Source organism: Clarias gariepinus, chromosome 9 (assembly GCF_024256425.1).
Source record: "Clarias gariepinus isolate MV-2021 ecotype Netherlands chromosome 9, CGAR_prim_01v2, whole genome shotgun sequence".
Classification (NCBI taxonomy): Eukaryota; Metazoa; Chordata; class Actinopteri; order Siluriformes; family Clariidae; genus Clarias; species Clarias gariepinus.
Window position 1 is genome coordinate 23,869,998 of NC_071108.1, and position 22,519 is coordinate 23,892,516.

Here is a 22,519-nt window from a genome sequence, read left to right on the forward strand (position 1 = left end):
GCTCCCATATGTGATCATGCTCCTGTGATGTTTAGGGACTAGCAGGGTATCTAGGCTACAGTGTCCGGGTCTGACTAGACTAAGAAAGTTTGAATGTGGGATTTCCAAGCTTCTTACATGAGATTATTAATGCCAAACCAGTGACCACATAGCTGGTGTCGATCTTCAAATTCAAGGGGATTCAGTCACTGGTGGAGGAAACAAAAATGCAACTTTCCTTTGACTTGGACTAGTCTCTGCTTAGACTTCAATCCCAAAAAGTGTGATGTATGTATTTATTTATGTGGTGTGCCATACACCACAGTGAGCTGCCAGCCCACTGCCTACCTTACAGATGCTGAAAGGGTTTCATTTATTCTTAGTGTCTTTTGAAAAGCCCATGTATTCGGGCTACTGCAAAGAATCCACAAAAGTTTGGGCAAACCAGGCAGCACTTTTATGAAAAGTTCCATCACCCTTAGTCCAGGAAAAGTAACAATGTTTTACAATCAACTGCTAAGCCTGAAACAGGGAACCACAAAGTACACCCCTGTACATTGTGTGCCTTGTACAAACCCAATTCCCCAAAATTTGGGACAGTATGGAAATTTGTTGTTGGAAAATTGTTTATGGAAATGTGCACTAATTTTACATTTTTGGCTGAAACATCTTCCAAGGAAGTTGTGATTTGTGTAACATCTCTAATTCTGGTATTAACACTTTTTAATCATTTGGGCACTGAATACAATTTTCAAGAATTCTGCTATTATTCCATTATACACGTTGGAAAATATAGGGATGTCTCTGAGAAAGATGCTGTACGGCAACATATGTTGCTCTAAAAGAACATATTTTCCTGTATTAATGCCATGCCATGATATAAGGCACTGGCGCACTGTACTTTTTCTCTCTGACTCGAAGAACACGACAGCTGTTTCTCCAAAAATTATTTTAAATGTTTACTTATTGGCTGACAAAACATGTTTCCAGTATGCCACTTTCCTTCTCTGATACCCAGAATGCTGTCAAATGTTGTTAATGGATAAAAATGTATCAACATGTCTACTATGTCCTTACTGGTTTCTATGGCGTTTTTTTTTTGGGGGGGGGGCTCAGTGTGACATGGGTTCAAGGGACATTGTGGTACTGGATTTACCCATCTTAAACAATTGAAATATAAAAGTGTGCGTTTAAATATGAAAGTGTAAGGAAATTAAACACTTTTATGCAAGCACTTTTAAACAAGTTTATTAGACTTTTTAAATCAATCTAGTTAACTGTCAAAACTGTCAAAATTGTATTAATCAGTTTAGGTCTATAATTGCTTACAGTTCACAGGCAAAATTATATAGCAATGTTTAGCAGTTTCCATAGCGATGTGCAATCTGAGACTATGCTGGAAGATCTAACCACAAAATAACAGTATTACTCTTCATGTTTGAAATTGTATTTTTAAGCATTGTCATAATATTATTCTTTCCACACAGAGTAAGAGCTTTTTGATTTATAGATCATTTTAATTTTCTTACCATAGTTTCTTCCCACTGTTTCTCTTTTCATTTTAAGTAAGCACAGCACTCCACCACATCCTCTTTTTCCATCTTCCATTAAAGCGGTGAAGGAAAGAATTCAGGATGGTGTCCATTCAAATATTTCAGGTTGGGCCAATAATTCCAGATGAAAAATAGCAGTTGTGCATTTTGATGACTGAGAATAATCGAAGATTTAAAGAGCCAGGTTGCTGTGAATCATATTATTTGCATCACAACATATAAAGGCATTATTAATATTTATGATGTGCATTTAGACGAATGCAGTACAATACAAGTGAGGAGGGGAAAAAAAGGAGTCCATAGTAATAATATTAAACATAGGAGCAAAATGATGCCGATCAGTGGGTTTTGTCATCTTATCCTCACTAGTTAGGTCCCAAATCTTGAATCTGCCATTACAGAGAGTAGTAGTATAGATTTCACTCTTCTGTAGAAGTGGAGTTACATAATGGAGTTGCTTTACTGTATGTTTTTTTGGGCACATTCATCCTGCTGCTTTTTTCTAAGCATTTCTTTAGGTTTTAAGTAGACTCCTTCTACTGTTGTTAAGTAAAATAGCAGTCTGTGCTCGTCAAGTTTAAGATGCAGTGTCAAGTGCATGCTGCACAGTACTGCAGTTGTACTGTGCTACAACGGAGTTTTGTGCACAAAAAGTATGCATACACTTATTTATATAGATTGGTGTATTTGTAACTCAGTCTGTGAAAACCCAGCAAATTATTATTGAGAATTATTTGATGTAGAAAACAGTGATCAAAAAATACTTTAACTAAGACTTGGTCACATTTTTATATATTAAAATAATAATCACGCATACTGTACCACATACATGAGCACAGCTAACAGCTGTACTTGAACAGCAATTGCATTTAAGTTTGGCATGACTGCAGCACAGTGATGAAACTGAAATGCAATACAGTAGGTAATTACATTTAAAGAAATTCTACCCTTAACTCTAAAAAAAAAAAAAAAAAAAGTCTCTTGCTTGATTAATTGATAAAGACAAGTGGAAAAAGAGCAAGGGTTTGTATTTCAATATGGTATGTTTCCAGCATGTATTTTTTCTCTCTCATGTTCAGTTTGATACCAGGCTCATTTCACTGGCCATTATTCACTCTATTATAGATATTAAGTTCTGTCCTGTTTTTGTATTGTTTCTAGATTGTTGGAGATAACTATGCAAAAGTTAATTTGGTGGACAAAAATCTGTTGTCTTCCTCACTTACACACAGCTATGCTACGCTCATACTGTATAATAAACATTTATCTTATAGCACTAGCAAAAGCATTTTTGCTTTTTTATTACTAGAAAATGTTATGAAAAAAAAAACCTGTTTAGCCAAAGCCAATGCACTTCTTTTTGCTTTGCTTTTAAAAAGCTCATCAGTCGAAAGGACAAGACCACTTTTGAGAAGCTGGACTTCTTGACATCAAAAGAGGAGAATTACACTCGGATGAGGGAGCACATCAAATCCCTCAAAATGGTTCCCTGCATCCCATATCTGGGTAAGTCGAACAAATATATTGATGTGTCATGGATGCCTCTTATGAAAATCTATCACCACGAAGACGTGTGTTTTTAAAATGATGTGGCACAGAATGTTTGTATTTATTTATTAACTTTAATTTTTGCTCTTTTTTTTTAAATCAGTTGGATTTAAATCACTATGTAGTTCCTGGGTTTTTAACACTCGTATATACTTCAGCATAATTTTTCTTTTCATCGGTTTCCAGTTTCCTTCTTTGATTCTTCTGCTTTAAATCATGCGTGTCAAAGTGCTTGTAAATATTCTAGGCTTTTCACCAGCTTTAAAAAATTTGATTGGTAGTTACTTCTGACTTTGCCCTAATCTTTTAAACTCGAATAATAGATCATGCTTTATTGGATTTTAAGTGCCAGCAAAAGTATTTTTGTCCCTTTTTATTGGGAACTTATACTTTTATGCTGCCTCGTTTCCATGGGGCTTTGTTATACACTGTTTGTCAGCCAAATTTCCATTGCCATAAAATCCTCTTTGTTATCCATATTTAAAAAAAGAAAGGGTTAGAAAGTCATGCTTTATGTTATACTACTGATTTCCAGTCATTACACATGAATAATCACCAGTCTGGATCATTTCATGATCCACTTTATTATGCTTTAATGACTCTCTTGTCATAACGGCATAAACCCAAGACAGTAAATGGGTTCAGGAGGGTGAAGTGGTCACTTTTATTAATGTCCTTGTTTTAAAAAAAGGTTTATTTTTTCCCCCCAAAGTCTTTTATTCAGTATATATGGTCATCATGTTCTAGATAATGTATCAGTGTTGAGGTTTTGCCAATTTGTTGGAGCGTGAACAGGTGTGAGTGTCAATGAGTAAGTGAGCGTATGTATAAGTTCAGTAAGAATATTAAACGCTATTTAATTTTTGGTTTACAAAATAATAAAGACCTTAACTTTAATACCACATACCACTGGATATGAACTAGGTTTTGTAAATCCATTCTATTATTTGCACTGAAACACTAAGTAGTTAAATAACAACAATGTGGCCTCTCCTTAACAGACAAATACTGTACATACACAAATTTAGATGACGGACAACTTAATGGCATGCTTCGTCATACTACTGTCTGATTTACAAGCATTTCAAGTCATTTCATAGTAAAAAAAAAAAGTCTCTCTTAGACTAGGTTTTTATTACCAGCCGAAAGTGACTCAGTCCTGATGTTTTTGTCTTAATATGACGCAGACCTGGTTTTGTATAGCTTTCTAAACACACAGACCTGATGTTTTTCAAAACGGATCTGAGGCATTTCATGTGAGGTCCTAAGATGGTCATGCAACGTGAATGAGAATGATCAGATTAGAATTCATGCAACTTGTTGCCTGTGCGTCTACATAGGGATAACTTGGACATTAAATACCAGTGCTAACAAAGTTACTAAAACAGCTAAAGCAAGGCATCTAGTCTAGAAGTGATATTACTCTCAGAGGACAGATGTATCAGAATGGATTTAGTACTGTATCTCTCATTTCTGAATGGTTCTATTGTCATAACACCATGAATCAAAGACAGTAAATGGTTTCAGCACTGTAGAGTAGTTTATAATTAACATCAAAGCTTTTCATGATGTCATTATTGCTAACTGACTTTTCAAAATTCTTCCATTTAGTAGATATGGTCTTCATATTGTAGATAACATGCAGCAGTGTTGATGTTTTGACAGTTTTTAGAAAAGACTGTAAGTATGTGTGTGTGTATGTGTGTGTGTGTGAGAGAGAGAGAGACTCAGGATTTGTACTTTGTGTACTTATTCAAGTAGAGAATAAATAAAAAACACTTGTGAGAATAAATGAAAAAACACAGTTTTGTGTGTGTGTGTGTGTGTATGTGTGTATGTGTGTATGTGTGTATGTGTGTATGTGTGTATGTGTGTGTGTGTGTGTGTGTGTGTGTGTGTGCGCGTCGTACCCAGTGGCTCCCTCCTTGAATTGATATACAAGCACATTTCCGGAACAAATTATGCTCGCAATCCAGGGCTTCACTGTACTTGAACACCAGATGTAAATCCATTCCATAAATTACACTGAAGCACTAAGCAGATAAATCACACTAATATCGTTTTTCTCTATGTCATAAGTAATGTCTTCTAACACCCCACACACAACACTTGTCTATGGTATTTACACTGTGTGTCTGTGGAAAAGGACTAAGAGGGACACATATTGTTAAAGGGATCCAAGTAAGCAAGGATTTACAGATGAATTAATCTCCCATGGAAATTCAGTAGAGATTACTGGCAACGCAACAGATGAATGCCTTCATTGAACGACTTCAGCTCATTGAGTATTACTCATGCTTACTCATCAAAGTCAGCATGGCAGAATCATTAAAATGTCTCCAGCTGCTTTGCTCACAGTTGAGCTGAATCAATGGGCTCGTTAAATATGTTAAATCTTTCGTCAGGCTTTGCTACACACTCTTGTGACATCTCTATAACTTTTCCTTTCCTCCTTTTAGCATTGTCTTGTTTCATGTCACTTCTATTCCTCTCCCTAACTCATTCATGCAGAATGGAATTGCTGCTGGTCTACTTTGATTTATACTAATAATGGTGCTCTGTTCAACCACCCCCAACCCCCACTCCCCAACACACACACCTTCACCAGGCAGGCAGGATCAGGGCTCACCGAAGGCACACTTGGCTTGCCTGTAATATATACCAACTGTAGTTCCCAGGAAGTAGCAGCTGTAGTCAAATATTAAAATGACGCAGTTTATTAATCACCCACCTAGATATATAGACTTGGAGCAGAGGGCTATATGTGCCACATGCAGTGCACTTGTACCTTTAAGTGTTTATGCTTCTACTTCGGCTCTACACATGGCCTACATCATAGAATTTATACTTGTATGCTGGCGTGTCTGTGTCATTCTGCATTTACACCACCCAACTACTAGATGGTGATGGGGTTTCTGTGGCACTGCTATGGTTGCTTGCCAATTTCCCGTGATATACTACAATCAATGTTAATGGTGACCGAAAGTTAAAGGGTTAGGTTTTGCTAAAGAAAAGTTATGTTACTTTTTTATTGAAATTACTGCAACAAAAAAGAATATTTACAGACTTCTTCTAATAATCTGTACTGTATTTGGTCTGTGTTTGTTCAGGGTAGACTTGCTGCGGGAGCATAAATCAGCCTTTAGGTATTGACACCCAAGATGTTTTTTTTTTGTTGTTGTTTTTTTGTTTGTTCGTTTTTTGTTTTTTTTGGTTACTTATGGCTTTTTTTATTTATTAGATAGACAGTTGATAACTAAATTCAGTGATATAAACAACCAATCAGTTAATCAGACACAGTCAACACCGTTTCTACAATATGATTTCCATTCAAAACATCTCATTATATACCTGTACAACAGGCTGTACATTTTTGTTTATTATTGCAACCATTTGATGTTGCAGGTACATTTGTTACACTTGAAGTATAAACAGTTTTCTCCAAAATTATATATACAGAAATATGCTGGGTCTCATTGGTACCAACATTTAAATTTGTACATTATGTACAATTTTCTGATTATTCAGAAGCAAATCTGGGCATGTAGTTATATCTTTAATAAAAACAAAGAAAACCTAATTTTTTATAGCGACATAGTACAAACCTAATTTTATTTTAAGATTTATGATCAGGAAGTTGGCCAGGAAGTGATATTACCAAGAGGTGAGACAATGTATACAGCCCTGGGTCTTATGTAAGGCTTTTTATAGTACCTAAGATTTATTTTCTCATACTGTTGCTCTATAAAGAGTGTATTCATCCCTAATAAATTTCTTATTTATTCATATTATTCATTAAAATATTGGATTTCATTTTTACAGTAGTAATACTGAACAATATATAACTTTTTTATTGTGTTATATTGGTATAAAATTCTTGCAGCACTGTACAGTACTTAAATGTAACTTTAAAATTCAAGAAAGAATAAATACGTACCGAATGTATGAGGTTTCTTTTTTTTTTCTTTTTTTTTCTTTTTTAAAATGGCACCAAAACGGTGTGCCACAAGTACAGCTCATTAGATTTGTGATCCGAGTCTAGGTTCATTGTGAATTTTTATTCCTGTGGTTTAAAGTAGCATCAACTACCCTACTCAACCTAGCCACATTATTATTATTAATATTATTATTATTATTGTTCTTGTCATTTATTCTCTGGCTTTTTCAGGAGGTCAGCAATAACAGTTTCAGATATTGTCAGTTATACTGAGAGTGGAAAAGCATCTGCTTCTGATCATACTACTTATGACCCTTTAGCCTAGTTTGTTTCTAGTACTGCAGATATCTATGCAGATTCTCAAGGTCCAGTATTGGAACCTTATCAGGAAAAAGGTTTAACAATCATCAGTGCTCGTTCCAGGGCTTGTTGAAGAGCTATAGCCTAAACTTGAGATTAAACGCAGAGAAATGCAATACAAGCACGTTATGATCTTGGATGACAATGCAGGTCTGCACACTTACCAAAAAATTATTTTGAAGTGTTAAAGCATCCCCCCCATAATCCTGATCTTTGATTTTCACCTGTTTGGTCTCCTGAAAGCAGAATAAGATTTACTTCTGGTGAAGTAAAGACTGCGGTGCGTTCATGGTGCGCAGCTCCGCTTTAAACATTTTTTAATGAAAGAATATCTCAAACCTTATTATCTCAAAAATTATGTATTTCTTTTCTAAAAGTTAATTACAATAATTTTTATAGCCAGAGTGTTGGCACATTTTGACTTGTGTAAGAAATTGGTCAGTTATTTGTAGTTATTAAAATAAATAATCAACTAATTATTTTATCAGGATTGTTTTCTTTTTTGCTTTACAATAAGGTAGAGAGTATAACTTGTCTGCCATCAGATTGCGCATCTTGTGTCTTATGTCACATATAATACTACTTTGAAAGCACTTGTTTCTTGCTGTACTACCACATATTTAAAAGGCCACTAAAAATATATGTCATCTCTTCCATATTAACAGACGGTTAATTATACATGAGGGCAAACTGTGTTTTTGTTCTTTGGGTGAACAAAGTTAAAATTATATTGGAAATAATTTTTCAAAATGGCCACACAGTGGAAGAGGCCATAGGTTTTCCTTGATGACGAGAAATTTAGGGGAAATTCTTACCCCAAAGTTGCCTTTTACCACAAATCTAACCATTTTAGACTCTTTATATGTTTAGACTATATACTACGATTGTGGATCTATAGGGATAGTGTTCAGTCTTTTCTTCTGATTTGTATGCTGTTCAGTGAAAACTGTTGGGGTTGGGTCGGATCATCATCACCACTTTCTTTAGGGAGTAGGCTCCCCCTCTGAATTCAGCCCAGTACACTCCATCCTGGTAGCGACTGCGATAGTGCCCACCTCGATACCACACTCCATTCAGGTTGGAGTGAGCGCAGGAATTATACCACCAGCCGCCCTTTTGGTAATGCGCACAGTTACCTAAGAAAAAATAAGCATAAGTATTATGTATATTTAGATACATAGATGTTTCCTTTTAAAGAAATTATTATATGCATTATTAAAAAAATTGTAGAATATTGCTTTGCACACCAGTCGCTTACTATTTTTAAATTTAAAAAAACCCATGAAAAGCCCCTGCAGTGCTTATTAACATGATGTTCTCTCTTATACTGTATATGTTTAACAGCCTTTATATTGTTTTAACAGCCTTATATAATGTAATGCCACATTTCGTTTGCATTCATTTCCCTGAGATCTGGTGTTAATGACAGGTAAAATGGACCACAAGTCTTCTCTAGCACATCCCAAGTACTTTCAAAGAGGGTTATGGTCAGGACTCTGTAGTGGCCAATTCTTTTGAAAAAGAATGCGTGAAAATAATCCCTCATGCCTCCAGAACCCCTCTTTCACAATTTTGAGCCCAATGAATTTTGGCATTGTCATCCTGGAATGTGCCTGTGCCCTAAGGGCAGGAAAAATACACTGATGGGATAACCTGGTTATTCAGTACGGTTGGGTAGTCAGCTGACTGAGTCTGGACCTGACAAACTGAAGCCAACCCAGATGCTTATACAGTGGGCACTATGCATGATTGGTGTATTGCTTCTTACCCTCACACACCCATCACACTGGAATTGGGTCAATCTACATGAATTCATCAATCTACATGACCTTTTCATTCCATTTCCAAAGTTAAAATCGTAGTGAAACCAACAAAAGTCATCTTTGAATGATTATTTAAGATTTTTTTTGCTAATATGTTTCTCCTGTGAAGATGGCAGTTCATCATTGTCCTTTCAGGTTTTAATTATGTATTGGTCAGTTATTAATCCAACTCCAGGACATGTCATTGTTGTTAAAGAAAGAGGAGATACACATCAGTTAGGGTTAAAAGAATTGTTGCTGAAACATTTGAATCTTTTAAAAAACGATGTTAAGTATCTGCTTGTTTAAACCCTTATTGCACCTCTACGCTTAGCTCTACATCTGAAGCTTTCTGTATATTATCAGCAAAGAGAACATATTTAAGCTTTTTGCTAAGGAGCCCTGTGGAAACGAGTTATTTGCAGGTATATTTGTCTGGAATGGACTATAGGAAGTGTTACCGTATAGGAAAAAAGGAGGCACAATGAGGGGGTTGTTTATGGGCATAGAGGCATGAGAAAAAGTTCACTTAATATAAATCAAAGGTTCACTTAATATAAACCAATAAACTTTAGTTCCCACCTGTGTATGCATCATGATCTCTGTCCAGCGTGGTGAACTGCTTGCCATTGTGCCAGGTGAGAGAATCTCCAGCATTGCCATGATAACGTCCCACCCGTAGTTTGTAGAAGTCAGCCTCAGGTTCCAGCCTAAAGCTGGCATATTCAGCAAATGTTTTGCGCCCAGCCCAATCCTCTAGGGTCACTAGAAGCTTGTAGGTAGCCTGATTCGTCAACCAGTAAATGTTCTCCAGCCCAAGCCAGTATTCTCCATCTATATTCCCAAAGCCTTGCTGTGAGAATAAAAAAAGGGGCATTAGTCTCACAATTTGTGATATAGTGCACACTTTCCATTTTCATGCACTACAGATAGACAGATCACCCAAATATATGATATGCGAATTAGAATATCTTAATACATATTGTTTTCTTGTATTATTTGTAAATAACAACAAAAAAACAAACAAACACATAAAGTGTAGGAAATTATATTTTAGATCTGTTTGGATGTGCATAGTGTGGTTCTAAAGATTCAGCCTCCCCTGTTCCATTTCACACACATGTGTTTTTTATCATTCAGCATATGCTTTTCATCATTATAAAAATCCTTCTCCCCTTGCACGCTTGTATTTTGTGTTTCCACCATGATCAAGCATGTCTTACAGACCTAATTTGTCAGTTGTCCATCGTTAATTCTGGAATGGATAAAATGGATAAAAATCCATAATAATTTTTGTGTGTGAGGTCCACTATAAATTTACCACTGTTGCAAGGCTTAGGCCTCTTGTTCAAGACTATTTAAGTAAATGTTTTATATGGATTTGTTATAGTTTCTTCCCTGTAATAATACCATTAGATATTTAGGGCATAATTAAGTAATAACTTGCTATTTAGAGTATGGCGATTTCTGATTAGCATATGTTCTTCATTCGCCGTGAATTGATTTTAAAGGCATGATGCTGAATACCCTCTGGTCCAGATTATGTGAGTCAGAATATGTAGTCAGAAATTGTTGCTCATGATAGATTGACTAAGAAAGTCATAACATCAGAAAGTAGTTATCTCTAATCAAAGAATATTTTACTTACTTTAATTACTTACTTTACTGGTATTCAGCTCAAAGTAAGTGAAAGCTTTGGTTTTGCATTGCTAACACAATGAAAGTGTTCACAGGATTATTTAGAATGATCCATAATGCAGTGGTGCTTACGTAAATAAGTTCCCTTCTATACAATACTAATAAGATGTAGCCATATTTTCTCTCACCTTGTAAGTCTCCCAGTTTCTAAAAAAGTTCACAGAGCCGTCCATGCGTCTCTGGATGACTGTCCAGCCTCCAGGGTCCTGTTTTTGGTCACACCACACCTGCATGAGCTTGTTGGTATTCTCAGGCTTCACTAGGTACATGCCGCTGTTAGTATGACCATCTTCCAGTGCCTGCAGACAGTCTTTCCAGGGGCCTATGGCAAAACATGACTACATGACTAAAGATAAATAAATTATTTGCACCTGACCTTAAAAAACAGATGTGAAGCACTTTGTAGTGCTTTATCCATGTCGCATAGTTTGAATCATAAAGCCTCTCCAACAGTGTTCTACTCTTTTGAGGAAATCTCTTAACTTCTTCTAGTGGGATTCCCTTGGGCTCACGTTGTAGTTTTGGGATGTCTATGGTGTGAGACGGGTTATTCTATTTTAGTGGGCTGCCCACAGTGATCTACTGTGGCTCATGCCTTTGTTTTCTTTTCTCTTTAGCTGGTAAAGCTCTCAACACGACACCATCATTGATTTTGGCTGTCATTTCTATCCTTGGAAAATATCTGCATTTCATAGGCCAAGCACAGCATGAAAGTTAAAGAGCAGTCTGAATCTAATACAGTGCAACAGTGCGACTTGATTAATGCACTTCCTATTTGAAAAGCTCCCTAGTTAAGTATAATGGATTTATGTAGATGCGTGTATGATCCAAGTTTCTTTTTTTTTGTTTTTTGTTAATTAAATAATATTCTATCCATGCTGTCTAAATTGCCTCCGTAAGAAAAAATATGTTTTTGCTTTTTGAATCAGTGTAGCTGTAGTAGCCAGTTTTGCAGGACTAGCACACATTTCCTTTTCTGTGACACATCATCATAGTTATAACCGTAACCATAAGCTTTTGGAATTCTCTTCTAATTTGACAGATTGTAAATTAGGTTTGGTGTGTTAACTCCATTTTAACATGCATACCCTTTGAAATAATAATGACCCAAATATGGCATACAGATTGAGACTAGACAAAAAAGTCATGTGATTTTTTTTTTTTATATAAAAATTTTATTATAACAGGTAATTAACAGATTTCTTTCAGATTTTCATTTAGACTTTTAAACTGCCTGGTGAGCCTAATAGTTTGTTTAGGTTGATTCTGGGAAATAAAGCAGAACCATCTTAATTTGTTAAAGAAAATGTGCGTCATGGGGAAGTACAGACAAAAATACAGTACAAATGTTTGAGTATGATTTCTTTTCATACTTTTGTCTATGTCAGCATTAGATTTAAGTCCGAATAAGCTTATAAGTACCTAATAAAAGTAAGTGTACAAATATTTTAATTAATAAACAAATACGAATGGGTCCAACCTTGTTGAAGAACTAAATATATACTGTAGCTTTAGCAGACGTCCTATTCGAACAGACCTTTGACCATAATTACCCATTTTGTACCATTAAAATGTGTCTTTGTGTAATGTCAACCAGTGTTCTTTTGTATTTTAGGCTCAACATAAGGAAAAAAAGTCAAAATAATATAATAAATATGTATTTCTTCATGGTGTTACCCTTGGATTACTTTATAAATAGCCATTACTGAGCTTATTAATCATCATTCTGATTAAATTTGGTCTGGAACCCAGTATCCATTACAACCTGATGATTATCATTGCGTACAAACTTCTCACTCAACCAGTATTAGTTTTGGCATTTTTCTTATGAATTTTATTGTTTATTACCAAAACTATTTTATAACTCAGTTGTATCCTTAACTTTCCAACATGGACAGCTGTCTCTTAAGCTAAAGATCAGTGATGAATATGAATGTTTCCAAACTAGCAAAATAGACTCTGTACACACTCTGAGGTGTGGAAGAAGTTTTTATGCTCAGCTCAGCATTAGCTCAGTTTACTTGTCCTTCCCTATTAGTATTCATAAAAACAAATGTAAGCAGACTGTTAGGTTTGTTGGCTTATTATCCAGGAGCCTGCTAGAGTTTCTTACAAACCTGTGTGTCAGCATTTTTTTTTTAAGTTTCTCCCGGAATTCTCCCCCTGTTTAATTGGTTGTGGAGGATTTTACAGCGTGGACTGGTTGCCACAACACAGACATTTTCCAAAAATATGCTTTTTTCGGGAATAAGATGTCATACTTGTTCCATAGCTAGTGGCTTTTACTAGATCCTCACTGTATACATTTATTCCTTTTTTTTCCATAGTCTGTATTTTAGTATTTTTAGTCTTCTTTATACATTTTAGTCAGTTAAGGTAAATTAAGGTTTGACCTAAGAATGCTTTCACTAGGAATTGCTATGACTTTTTAAATTCACTTTAATGTAAGTTTCCCCTTTTTTTTAACATTTGTCCTGTGTGTCTCTTACTCTCACATCAAGTTATCACATTAATTCAGTTTTATTTTTTTAGCATAGACATTGCCATAAAGTATCTTTAAGGAGTTTGTATATAGTACATTTATATTTACATCCCTAATGAGAAAGCCAGAGGGAATTTTAAGACAGCTTTTTTCTTACTTGTCACCTTATTGCAAGAGCTATTTTATTTTATTTCCCCCCAGTCTTTCAGTCTATTGCCTACATAAATTATTCTGCTTCCCAAAATACATAAACCTATAAGAGTCATTTACTCTGAAGCATGATAAAAAAAAACATAGATCTATTTATTTATTTGTAATAATAATAATAATAATTATTATTATTATTATTTTTTTTTTATTATTATTATTATTTTTTTGGTTCTCTTTCAGGTTTCTGAGAAATACTAAGGTTACATCATTGCAGAGTTAACAGGAAAACACACACAAAAAAAAACTAATTTTGTGGCTTAACAAATGCCTAAATGCAGGCAGTCTCCGCACCACTTACCTGACACAAAGGCTGCACTATGTTACAAAGACCATTGTGTAAACAAAGGTTAACTGGAGACAGATGTGCAGGTTAAACAACTTGAGCTACTTTTCCCTTTCTTTCCGCAGAGTTAAACAGATTTGGTGAAGACAATGTGTAAAAGTGCATCTTTGTAAAAAAAAATTTATGAAATCCCTAGGAAGATCAATAAATATGTATTTAATAGTTAATTTGTTTATTTTAAGGTTTGGTTGTTGGGGTTATTTGTTCAACTATTGTATGAGTTTAGGTACAATGAGTTTTTTAGTTGTTGTTTTTTTACCACCCTGGAACTTAGCAAACCGTTATCTAGTCCTATTGTTCTTGACGCTTACCAGTTGCAGTATACCCTCTGGGGTTATTATGTACCAAGCTACTGTAATTCGTTTGTGGCCTCTTTAATAATCTAGTTGTTTGATTATTTATAATACATTGGATGGGTCATTGTCCAGTAACTATATAGTTTAGTAGTCATGTCATGTAAAATAAATATTTTTAATGTACAGTAATTTTCTTGCTGCTTGCATGGATCCAAGTATTCAGACTGAAATAACATGTAATATTTTATATACTGTAGGAAACGAGTACATCAAGAAATTAGAAAATACATAGCATAATTCTTATAGTGTATAGTGATCATACTATTTTAGCCCTAATTTTAGGTTTTAAAGATGGAACTTACCAGATGGCTTGTTGGTTGTAGATGGGCTGTGAGTGCCACTTGGCATGGTGGGTAGTGCAGGTGGTGGCACTTTGAGGTTTTGATCACTCTGGATCTCATTGGTTATCTGGTTGTTGCGGTTATATGTAGGCGGTTGATATGGCTTATTAATAGGTGGAGACGGCCTGGGTTGAGGCTGTGGCTGGGGTTGGGGCAGTGGTCTAGGTGGCACTACTGGGGGCGCCTTCTGGCACTGCACTTCAAGTAGAGCAATGAGAGCGGATTGATTGTTTGCAAGCGATGACAAATGCTGGTACTTATGCTCCAAATCTTTGTAACGGTTGGAAAGCTGCAACAACTCTGATGTCTGGTTCAGAATCTTGTTTTCCAGTTGAGAAAGCTCAAGAGCATTGTCCCGCTTGCGGATAATCTCGTGGAGAAGCTGCATATAGAGTTGTGTCACCCGAGAGTTCATGTTGCGTGATTCTTTGCGCAAGAGTTTAACCTCATTGACGATACCACCATCCACTTCCACAAGCTGCTGTAGAGTCTCGATCTGCCTCTTCTGCTTGTGGAGCTCAGTGTTAACAAGTTCCAGCTCCTGTTTATTCACCCGATTCTCCAGTACAGCCTCTGGCTCCTTTGAATTTACACAGATTGCACCTGTGACTTTCTGCTGAGGAACAATGAATGTGTAAGAGCACTTGTCCTGGGGAGGAACTTCTGGGGCTCGGCGAGTACGTGAACCTGAGAGGAATCCAGGCTCTGGGCCTTCATCACTATTGTCGAATTCCTGAACTCCATTTCTGCCTTCCAGTAATGGGAACAAATCAGACACCAGGAGCAAAACCATCAAGACCAGTGCACGGACTTCCATGGTAGCACCAACACACCTGCTGTGAGCTGTTGTCAGAGATAAAGTGGGACATGAGAGATGAGGAGATAGAAATTATAAAGTACAGAGTGGAAAAAACCTGTAAAACTTTTAGAACCAGGCAGTTAAAGATTTTCCTTTTGTGAAATGTCTGTACATGTCCTTAGGGGCTAAAGATAAAAAAAATGGAAACTTGCCTAGCTCCACAGCCGGCACCAAACCTTACGTTCTTTCAAGTAAATTAGAACTTAGATACAATCATCTGACTACATTGTAATATCCTCTCATTGCATGTTTTCCAACTCAGCTTGCCTGCACATGCCTTTCTAAACCATATAATGTGTCTTACTCTCCTCCAGATGGGCAATGTGTCACCTTTGCCTGTTTGCTAAATTGTAGACATGCCAGAGAGCTTCTTAACATCCAAAATCAGGCTGCTTCTATTATTAATGCAGTTTTGCACACTCCTGGTCTTCAGGGATGGGTTATATTTCAACAGAGGGATGGGACTGACATATTACTAGGTTCCTATACCTCAGGTGGGAAAAAGTAAGGGTTCTAGTTGGAAAGTATTAGCCTGTAGGGAGATCGTGGCATGTCATGACCCTAGTCTGGTAAGCGTTTGGCCGGACTGGAGAAGCTGAAATCAAGCCACGCTTGTTTAAAGCTTCAGATGAGACAGACCAGTGTTTAAGAATCAGAGTTTGTTTACTTAGCAGTGAGTTATTATACTTACTGTAGAAGATAACACAGTCTAGATTCATATAATAAGCTAAACTTATCCACATTCTCATAACCAGTCCATCCCTGACATCCTGCTCCACAGCGAGCGGCCCACACTGTGTGCCATATACGACGCCTGATTCTAGTTGCTAGGTGATCAGGACTGTTTTTAATGATGTCATATGAATTTGTTTGTATGGGTGTCCTGGCCTTGGTCTGACCTGGCTATCTGCCACACCAGTGAGTGTTTGCAGACGCCACCCCCTATCTTTGACTTCAGGCATTAACCTCACAGAGAGTGGAAAGTCTGATGCCGTCTGCAGTTCAGGCTAAATCACACTTTGTGGCACTTTGATGAAAAGTGCAGATGTGGTTACCTATGATTTCCAACCGAACCTTACAGCAATCACACAGTCTGTCATTGTTTGACTACTGTATTTAACGCTGTTGTTTATCTACATTTTACATTAACTTGACAGTGGTTTCTTATTAGGAAAACTGAATATAGACACACGAATAGAGGTGAATGAGAGACTTCTAAGAAGGAATAACATGCTGTTGGAGATTTTAATGGAAAATCTTGGTGGGTAAGGTTATAGAGCAGTGCTCTCCCGCACGGAATGCTCTGTCCACATGCATGTGATTGTAAATTTTAAGATGCTTATAGTTTTCACTGTATGTAGACTTTGGCTTGGATTTTGTAAATATGGTATATTTTTATGTATTTATATTTTTCTTTGGTCAATCTGTTTCAATTTTTTTTAAGTTGCACTGTGTTGACCAGGCTGTTGTGTAAACTTGAGTTTGCCAACCATCTTCTTCTTAATGATCAAACGACTGACACGTTTGACCTTAGTCTCTGGTTAGAACTCCCTACAGAGAAGAATGGGAGTGTTCAGTGCCTTTGCTTTTCAACTTCTTTGTAAATCTGGGATGAAGGCCAGCATGGATTAAGTCTCTATGCAATCAATGTTAAAAAGAAAAACAAATATTCCTATTAAATATTACTACAGATGATTGGGTTCTGAAAAACGCATCTGGATAAAAACAGAAAGATAAAATAAAAGACAGATGTGTAATTGTTATGATAGCCGGGAATGAAGCTAAGATAACATCTATGTGTCACATGAAAAGTACACATGCAAGATCGAGAAAAACTGTGGTGAGTGTACCTTATTTATCTCACCCCGACTAGCCTGAATGAAGGAAGGAAGGAAGGAAGGATGCTGACCAAAATGCAGCTAGTGTCGCGTTCAGTCGGTCACCTAGCTTGCAATTTATACCAGTCTGACAGTCTCATAGAGCACTCTTAGAGTCTCATAGAGTATTTAATCACTGGTTATAAACAGATAAAATGATTTAATAAAGTTTATCTTATCTTTGTCCAGCTGTTAACTGAATTAATGAGATTAAAAAAAAACATAAATCTTTTATTTAAACATTAAAGAAAAAAGATTTCTTTTATCCGCTGTTCTCCAGTTGAACAGTTGTACAATAATTTTCAGAAGAACATCCCTTATTTTGTCAGTTTTTCCACTTTTTTGCTTTATGGAAAACATGATGCATTCCTTTGCGGGAAGTCTGTGTCTGTGTCTCATGGGACACATGGAGGAAGTCCCTGACAGCAGTTCTAATACATGTGTAATGATAGGTTAAACAGTCATCTGGAGGAGAAACTTGAATTGAACAGTGAGAACTATCGCAGCAGTTTCCTGTCAGCCCTGAGGCAATGCCTGTGTTTAGCTGTACGTAAGTTTGGGGTTTCACTCTCAACTCAATAGATGTGGATTCATGTTTGCTTTCAGAAAAATGACCTCTGTCTGTGTGGGTGTGGTTGGCTTGTGTGTGTGTGTGTGTGCGCGTGTTTGTGTGTGTGCGCGTGTTTGTGTGTGTGCGCGTGTGTGTGTGTGTGCGCGTGTGTGTGCGCGTGTGTGTGCGCGTGTGTGCGCGTGTGCGCGTGTGTGTGTGTGTGTGTGTGTGTGTGTGTGTGTGTGTGTGTTTGTGTGTGGAGGGGGAACCCTTAAGTTGCAAACTTAAGCTATAAGTTGTGTGGACATATGCAACTGTAGATACAGTGTTTTTGTGTGTCTTCATACACAGCGATTCCAAATAGTGGAAAACCAGAGGATTCTAGGGCAGATGTTATTCTCTAAAGGCAATATTAAAAAAAGATTTTGTAAACAAATAATTGAATCATATCTACCCCTTCTCCTACTTGTACAAGCATTCACAATAAGGAGGTCAGAGTGTGGTGGTCTCTCTCTCTCTCTCTCTCTCTCTCTCTCTCTCTCACTCTCTCTCTCTCTCTCTCTCTCTCTCTCTCACACTCTCTCAGTAACAGACTACCTGCAAGTATCTTAAACAGGCTTTATGGAAATTTTGTGAAAGGTTTGTTTTAACTCTTTAAAAGTTTAGGAAAGTACTAGAATTTTTTTTTTGTGAAACTAAAACTTTCAGTCAAAATTCTTCAACCTGGTCTGAGGAATGTCTAGAGAACGACCAGAGAACGGAAGAAAATTCCATTAGTTCAGCATAAGGTACCTGTGCAGCTGTGTTCCAGTCAGTAATTAGATGTTGAGTGGGAATAACTACTAGTTTTTGCTCTCTTTCTCTCTCTCTCTCTCTCTCTCTCTCTCTCTCTCTCTCTCTCTCCCCCCCCCCCTTTCTCACTTTGCCTCCTCTCATTTTAACCTGAGCATGGCATTCCATAAATGCTTTCCTTGCTCATTAGTGCAAACTGAGATCCCGTCCCTACCCACACAAACATGTAGCAGCTGAGCTGAAGAGACTCAAGCTTCTGGCTCGGTGACCTCATACTATTAGGGGGCTTTCCCACAATCAGAACCTGCCTAATTTTACAGAATTGATTTTTTAAATTAATTAATTTATTTTGTTTTATGTATCTTGGTCACGTAACTCTGACTCCCGTGCCTTAAATCACCAACAAACTTGACTATCGATATAATTCTCCAAAGAAAAGATCATTCAGATCCTCTTGTGACACTGCTGTCTTAAATTCCTGATGAAAACAGTTGAGACAAAGAATCAGCTGAAAATGGTTTAGTTCCTCCCCTTTCTGATTATAAAAGGCTCACGCATTTCACGCTGCCAAAATATTGCAAAAGGAGAAATGCCATATTATATGAGGGGTGTTCAAGTCAAACCGGGACTGGTAAAGAAATTTCTCATGAATGGTGTAAACCTGGATGACATTTGCAGAACACCTACAGAAGAAGCACAGTACATTGATGAGATTCTTAGGGTTAGTCAAACACCATAGTGAAACATTTGAATGGAAAAAAAAATTACTCTGGGGTTGTGCATAGGGTACTTACTACACATTATAATTTGATATAAACTGTCGAGACTTGTCAAGAGCTGCTAGGATTTCTCACCTGGTAACAGTGATATATATCTGCTGTGCATGTCTATAATAAACATCGTACTCAGTGCATCAGTTAAAGCACTCTGTATTAGGTTAGTGTGCAAGATTTGATGTGTTGCCAGATACTTTTGTGTACACCAGATACACAAAATTACACATAAATTGTGGCTACAGAAGGTTTGAACCTGCCATCACTTCCATAATAAACATATTACCTAGTAGTTCAGTGTACAGGGTTGGATTTGTCTAAGAGCTTTTTACAAGCGCTACAGTAGTGACCGCTCAAAGCTGTCCACGTCAACACTAAACTAATTATTATTCAATTTTTGAGATTCTATGATTAATTACAAAGAAGCACAGACTAACTACTGTATGGAGTCTAGAAACCACCTACAAACAAGTCGCTTTTGTGTAACTTAAAGTAAAAAAATAAATAAAACTAATGACCTTCCTAATGAAGGCCCTTCGATTTTTATGATCTTGCACCGGCTCGGGATTAAGTGGGAAAGCTCAAAGCTCTCTTCCATTCACACACTTTTGCTCCAGGTTCACTGTTGATATCTGACAAACTCCAGGCACAAATCAGTCTTACAAGAATGTAATTTACCCTTTTGTCTGTCTCCTGAAAGGGACAAAAAAAAATACATATCATGAATTCTGCCTGATCTTATTCCTGCTGTTAAGAGACAATTTTTTTTTTTAAACAATGCATCCATAAATTGTGAGATGTATGTGACTATACCAGCTGATAAAGTATATCACCAGCTGCATACCTCTGCATGGACACTTCAAGTCATAGGACGCTGTTTGTTTGTTTTTTTGTTTGTTTTTTGATAAGCCATTGCGATAGTCTTAAAACCCCCTTAGCCAGATAGAAGTCTGGCAAAGTGTACAAAGCTTAACTCAGTACTCTCGTCCCACCCCCACCCTTGTATCTCCAACACTGCAGCTGGACAGAACTTCCTGAGGGATGAAATGGTCTCTAACAGCACCTTCATCTTGTTCTGTTTTAAACCACAAAGATCTCCTTTCTCAGTTTCTTTTTCAAAGACCTTTAATCTACTTGGTCTGTGTTTAGAGTAATTATACTGTTATGAGGCCAAGAGTCTAATCCTTAAATAATTATTATTTTTTTTAAATGTTAGGTGACCCACTGTACTAGTGTTAAATTGTGCTTTTGTCTTCACTTTTACTATTGGTTTCTATTCTATTAAATCTAAAGTTGACAATAGATGATGCTGCTGAAGACACAACACACACTGGAGGGCACTGTCGACACTACTGCCTGGCTCTGGCTAGTTTGTTGTTCATGTATGTAAAATGTTATGTGTGTGGTGGAGTTAGTGGTGGTGGTGGTGGATTCCTGCTAATCATTTTGACCTTGCGAATTTTTTTTTTTGACATCTGTACATCAAGAAAAAAGATCTCGATATGAGCCAAGCATTATTTATGCACACACCATGTGCACATATGTACTGTATGCATATTGTACTGAAAAAGTGTGTATCTACTGTATACAGAGCACACGTCACCCAGAGCCTGTAATCCTTGTGTCTGTGGTTCACCATTGATTTTCCTTTGAACACAGACGAGATAACCTCAAGTTTTTTTTTGTCGTTGTTGTTGTTGTTGTTTTTTTTTTTTTTACATCCCAGTGTGTAAATGTCCTGTGCATTTGACTGAATTTCAGTTTCAATTAGCTACTTATCGGAAGGCAAAGCCTAAAAATTAATAATATTCATTACAGAATCACTCAAACCACAAAATCCAAACAACAACCTCTTGGTTTCATACTTCTTGACTTTTGCTTTAGGTAAACACCATGCAATTAGAAAATACAAGCAGGTTGTTAACCTTCCATTGTTTAAAGCAAGACGCAATTATGTTTGTGACTTTTGACCGATTGGCATTTTCAGAGAACAAAGTGGTAATCTTACCAGATAATTTCACTTTCTTTAGCAGCAGTACTTCAGTGTCCAGTAGACGTATTTGGGATGATTTACAAAGTCTATCTGTTAGTCATTACAGCTTGTGATAGCGCTAGGATTCCCCTCACCCTCTCTCCTCTCCCAGTCTCCCTCTGTCTCCTCTCGCTGTGTAAATCTCCTGCTGTTTCCTGGTATGTGTCCCAAATGTTAATGACGACAGGTCTCTGGTCCCAAGCCTCCAATTAATCAGCTTTGTCTGTTTGGAGTTGTTAACACTGTGACAGTCCTAAACACTCTACAATCCTCTTGAAGACTTTAAAGTTGATTAGATGAGACGAATTACATGTGGGATGTGCACTGAAGATGAAAATAAGACCCAGCAGCCTTTGACTTAGATCCAGAAATCGTGGTTACAAGAACATGTGAGCTGAACCAGAAGTCCTTGTTTTGGAAATAGATCCTCTAATGTGAGATCCCGGAGGAACCCTGTACTGTCAGGGAAAAGAGGATGCCTTCCAAAAAGAACATAAGAGGAAAAGACGTTGTTTTAGATGTTCTCCAGGTTTACCGTAGCGAGAAGGAGCAGCTGTTTGAAGTTCCTCAATGCTTTGAGGAGACATGAGAATCCCCCAGGATCAACCAGCATGTGGGGGTAAGACAGGGAGTGTGTGTCCGGTCACTTTCTCTGAGATGAATACATCACCTCTGTCATACTAGTGCACGTGAGCTCTGTTTAAGTTTCTCTTTTTTTCTGAAATGGAAAACTGTTCTGGTACAATGTCTCAACAAACAGTTGATAGTACCACCCCTCTGCCTAGGTCCCCGCCTCTTGGCACAGCAGCATCTACGAGCAGGATACATATCCCCCACCCATCTAGTGTCTCTCTCTCTCTCTCTCTCTCATGCACACACACACACACACACCCCAATCACTCACACATGCACACCCAACCCTTCACCTCTACTCTTTATGTGGTTATTCCTGTACTGTTGGCTGTCAGATGAAGGTGCTAAAGAAATATTAAAAATTAATGCCCTCTATAGTCTCAGTGACTGGATT

The 22,519-nt window shown here is 37.1% G+C and overlaps 2 protein-coding genes across 2 annotated transcripts in view; one reads left to right on the forward strand and one right to left on the reverse strand.

The window, feature by feature from the left end:
* Positions 1-22,519, forward strand: part of ralgps1 (Ral GEF with PH domain and SH3 binding motif 1) — a 120,215-nt gene that overhangs the window by 56,113 nt on the left and 41,583 nt on the right. The window contains exon 8 of the mRNA XM_053503553.1: positions 2,912-3,038. Within this exon, the coding sequence (XP_053359528.1) occupies positions 2,912-3,038 (127 nt within the window). The remainder of the gene's footprint in view (positions 1-2,911; positions 3,039-22,519) is intronic.
* On the reverse strand, positions 6,390-22,203 carry angptl2b (angiopoietin-like 2b). Its single transcript, XM_053503563.1, has 5 exons — positions 21,469-22,203; positions 14,571-15,452; positions 11,006-11,199; positions 9,762-10,032; positions 6,390-8,513 (listed from the first exon to the last, which is right to left on the reverse strand). Exons 2-5 carry the CDS (start codon positions 15,424-15,426, stop codon positions 8,314-8,316), a joined length of 1,521 nt encoding a protein of 506 aa, XP_053359538.1. The 5' UTR covers positions 15,427-15,452; positions 21,469-22,203; the 3' UTR covers positions 6,390-8,313.

Bases quoted from the DNA above. Each gene is read 5' to 3' on its own strand.
- angptl2b (XM_053503563.1), bottom strand. From the start codon at position 15,426: ATGGAAGTCCGTGCACTGGTCTTGATGGTTTTGCTCCTGGTGTCTGAT. The intron at 10,033-11,005 runs GTGAGAGAAAAT...TTATTCTCACAG, and splicing joins GAAACTGGGAGACTTACAAG to CAAGGCTTTGGGAATATAGA. The intron at 8,514-9,761 runs GTGGGAACTAAA...ATTTTTTCTTAG, and splicing joins AGATCATGATGCATACACAG to GTAACTGTGCGCATTACCAA.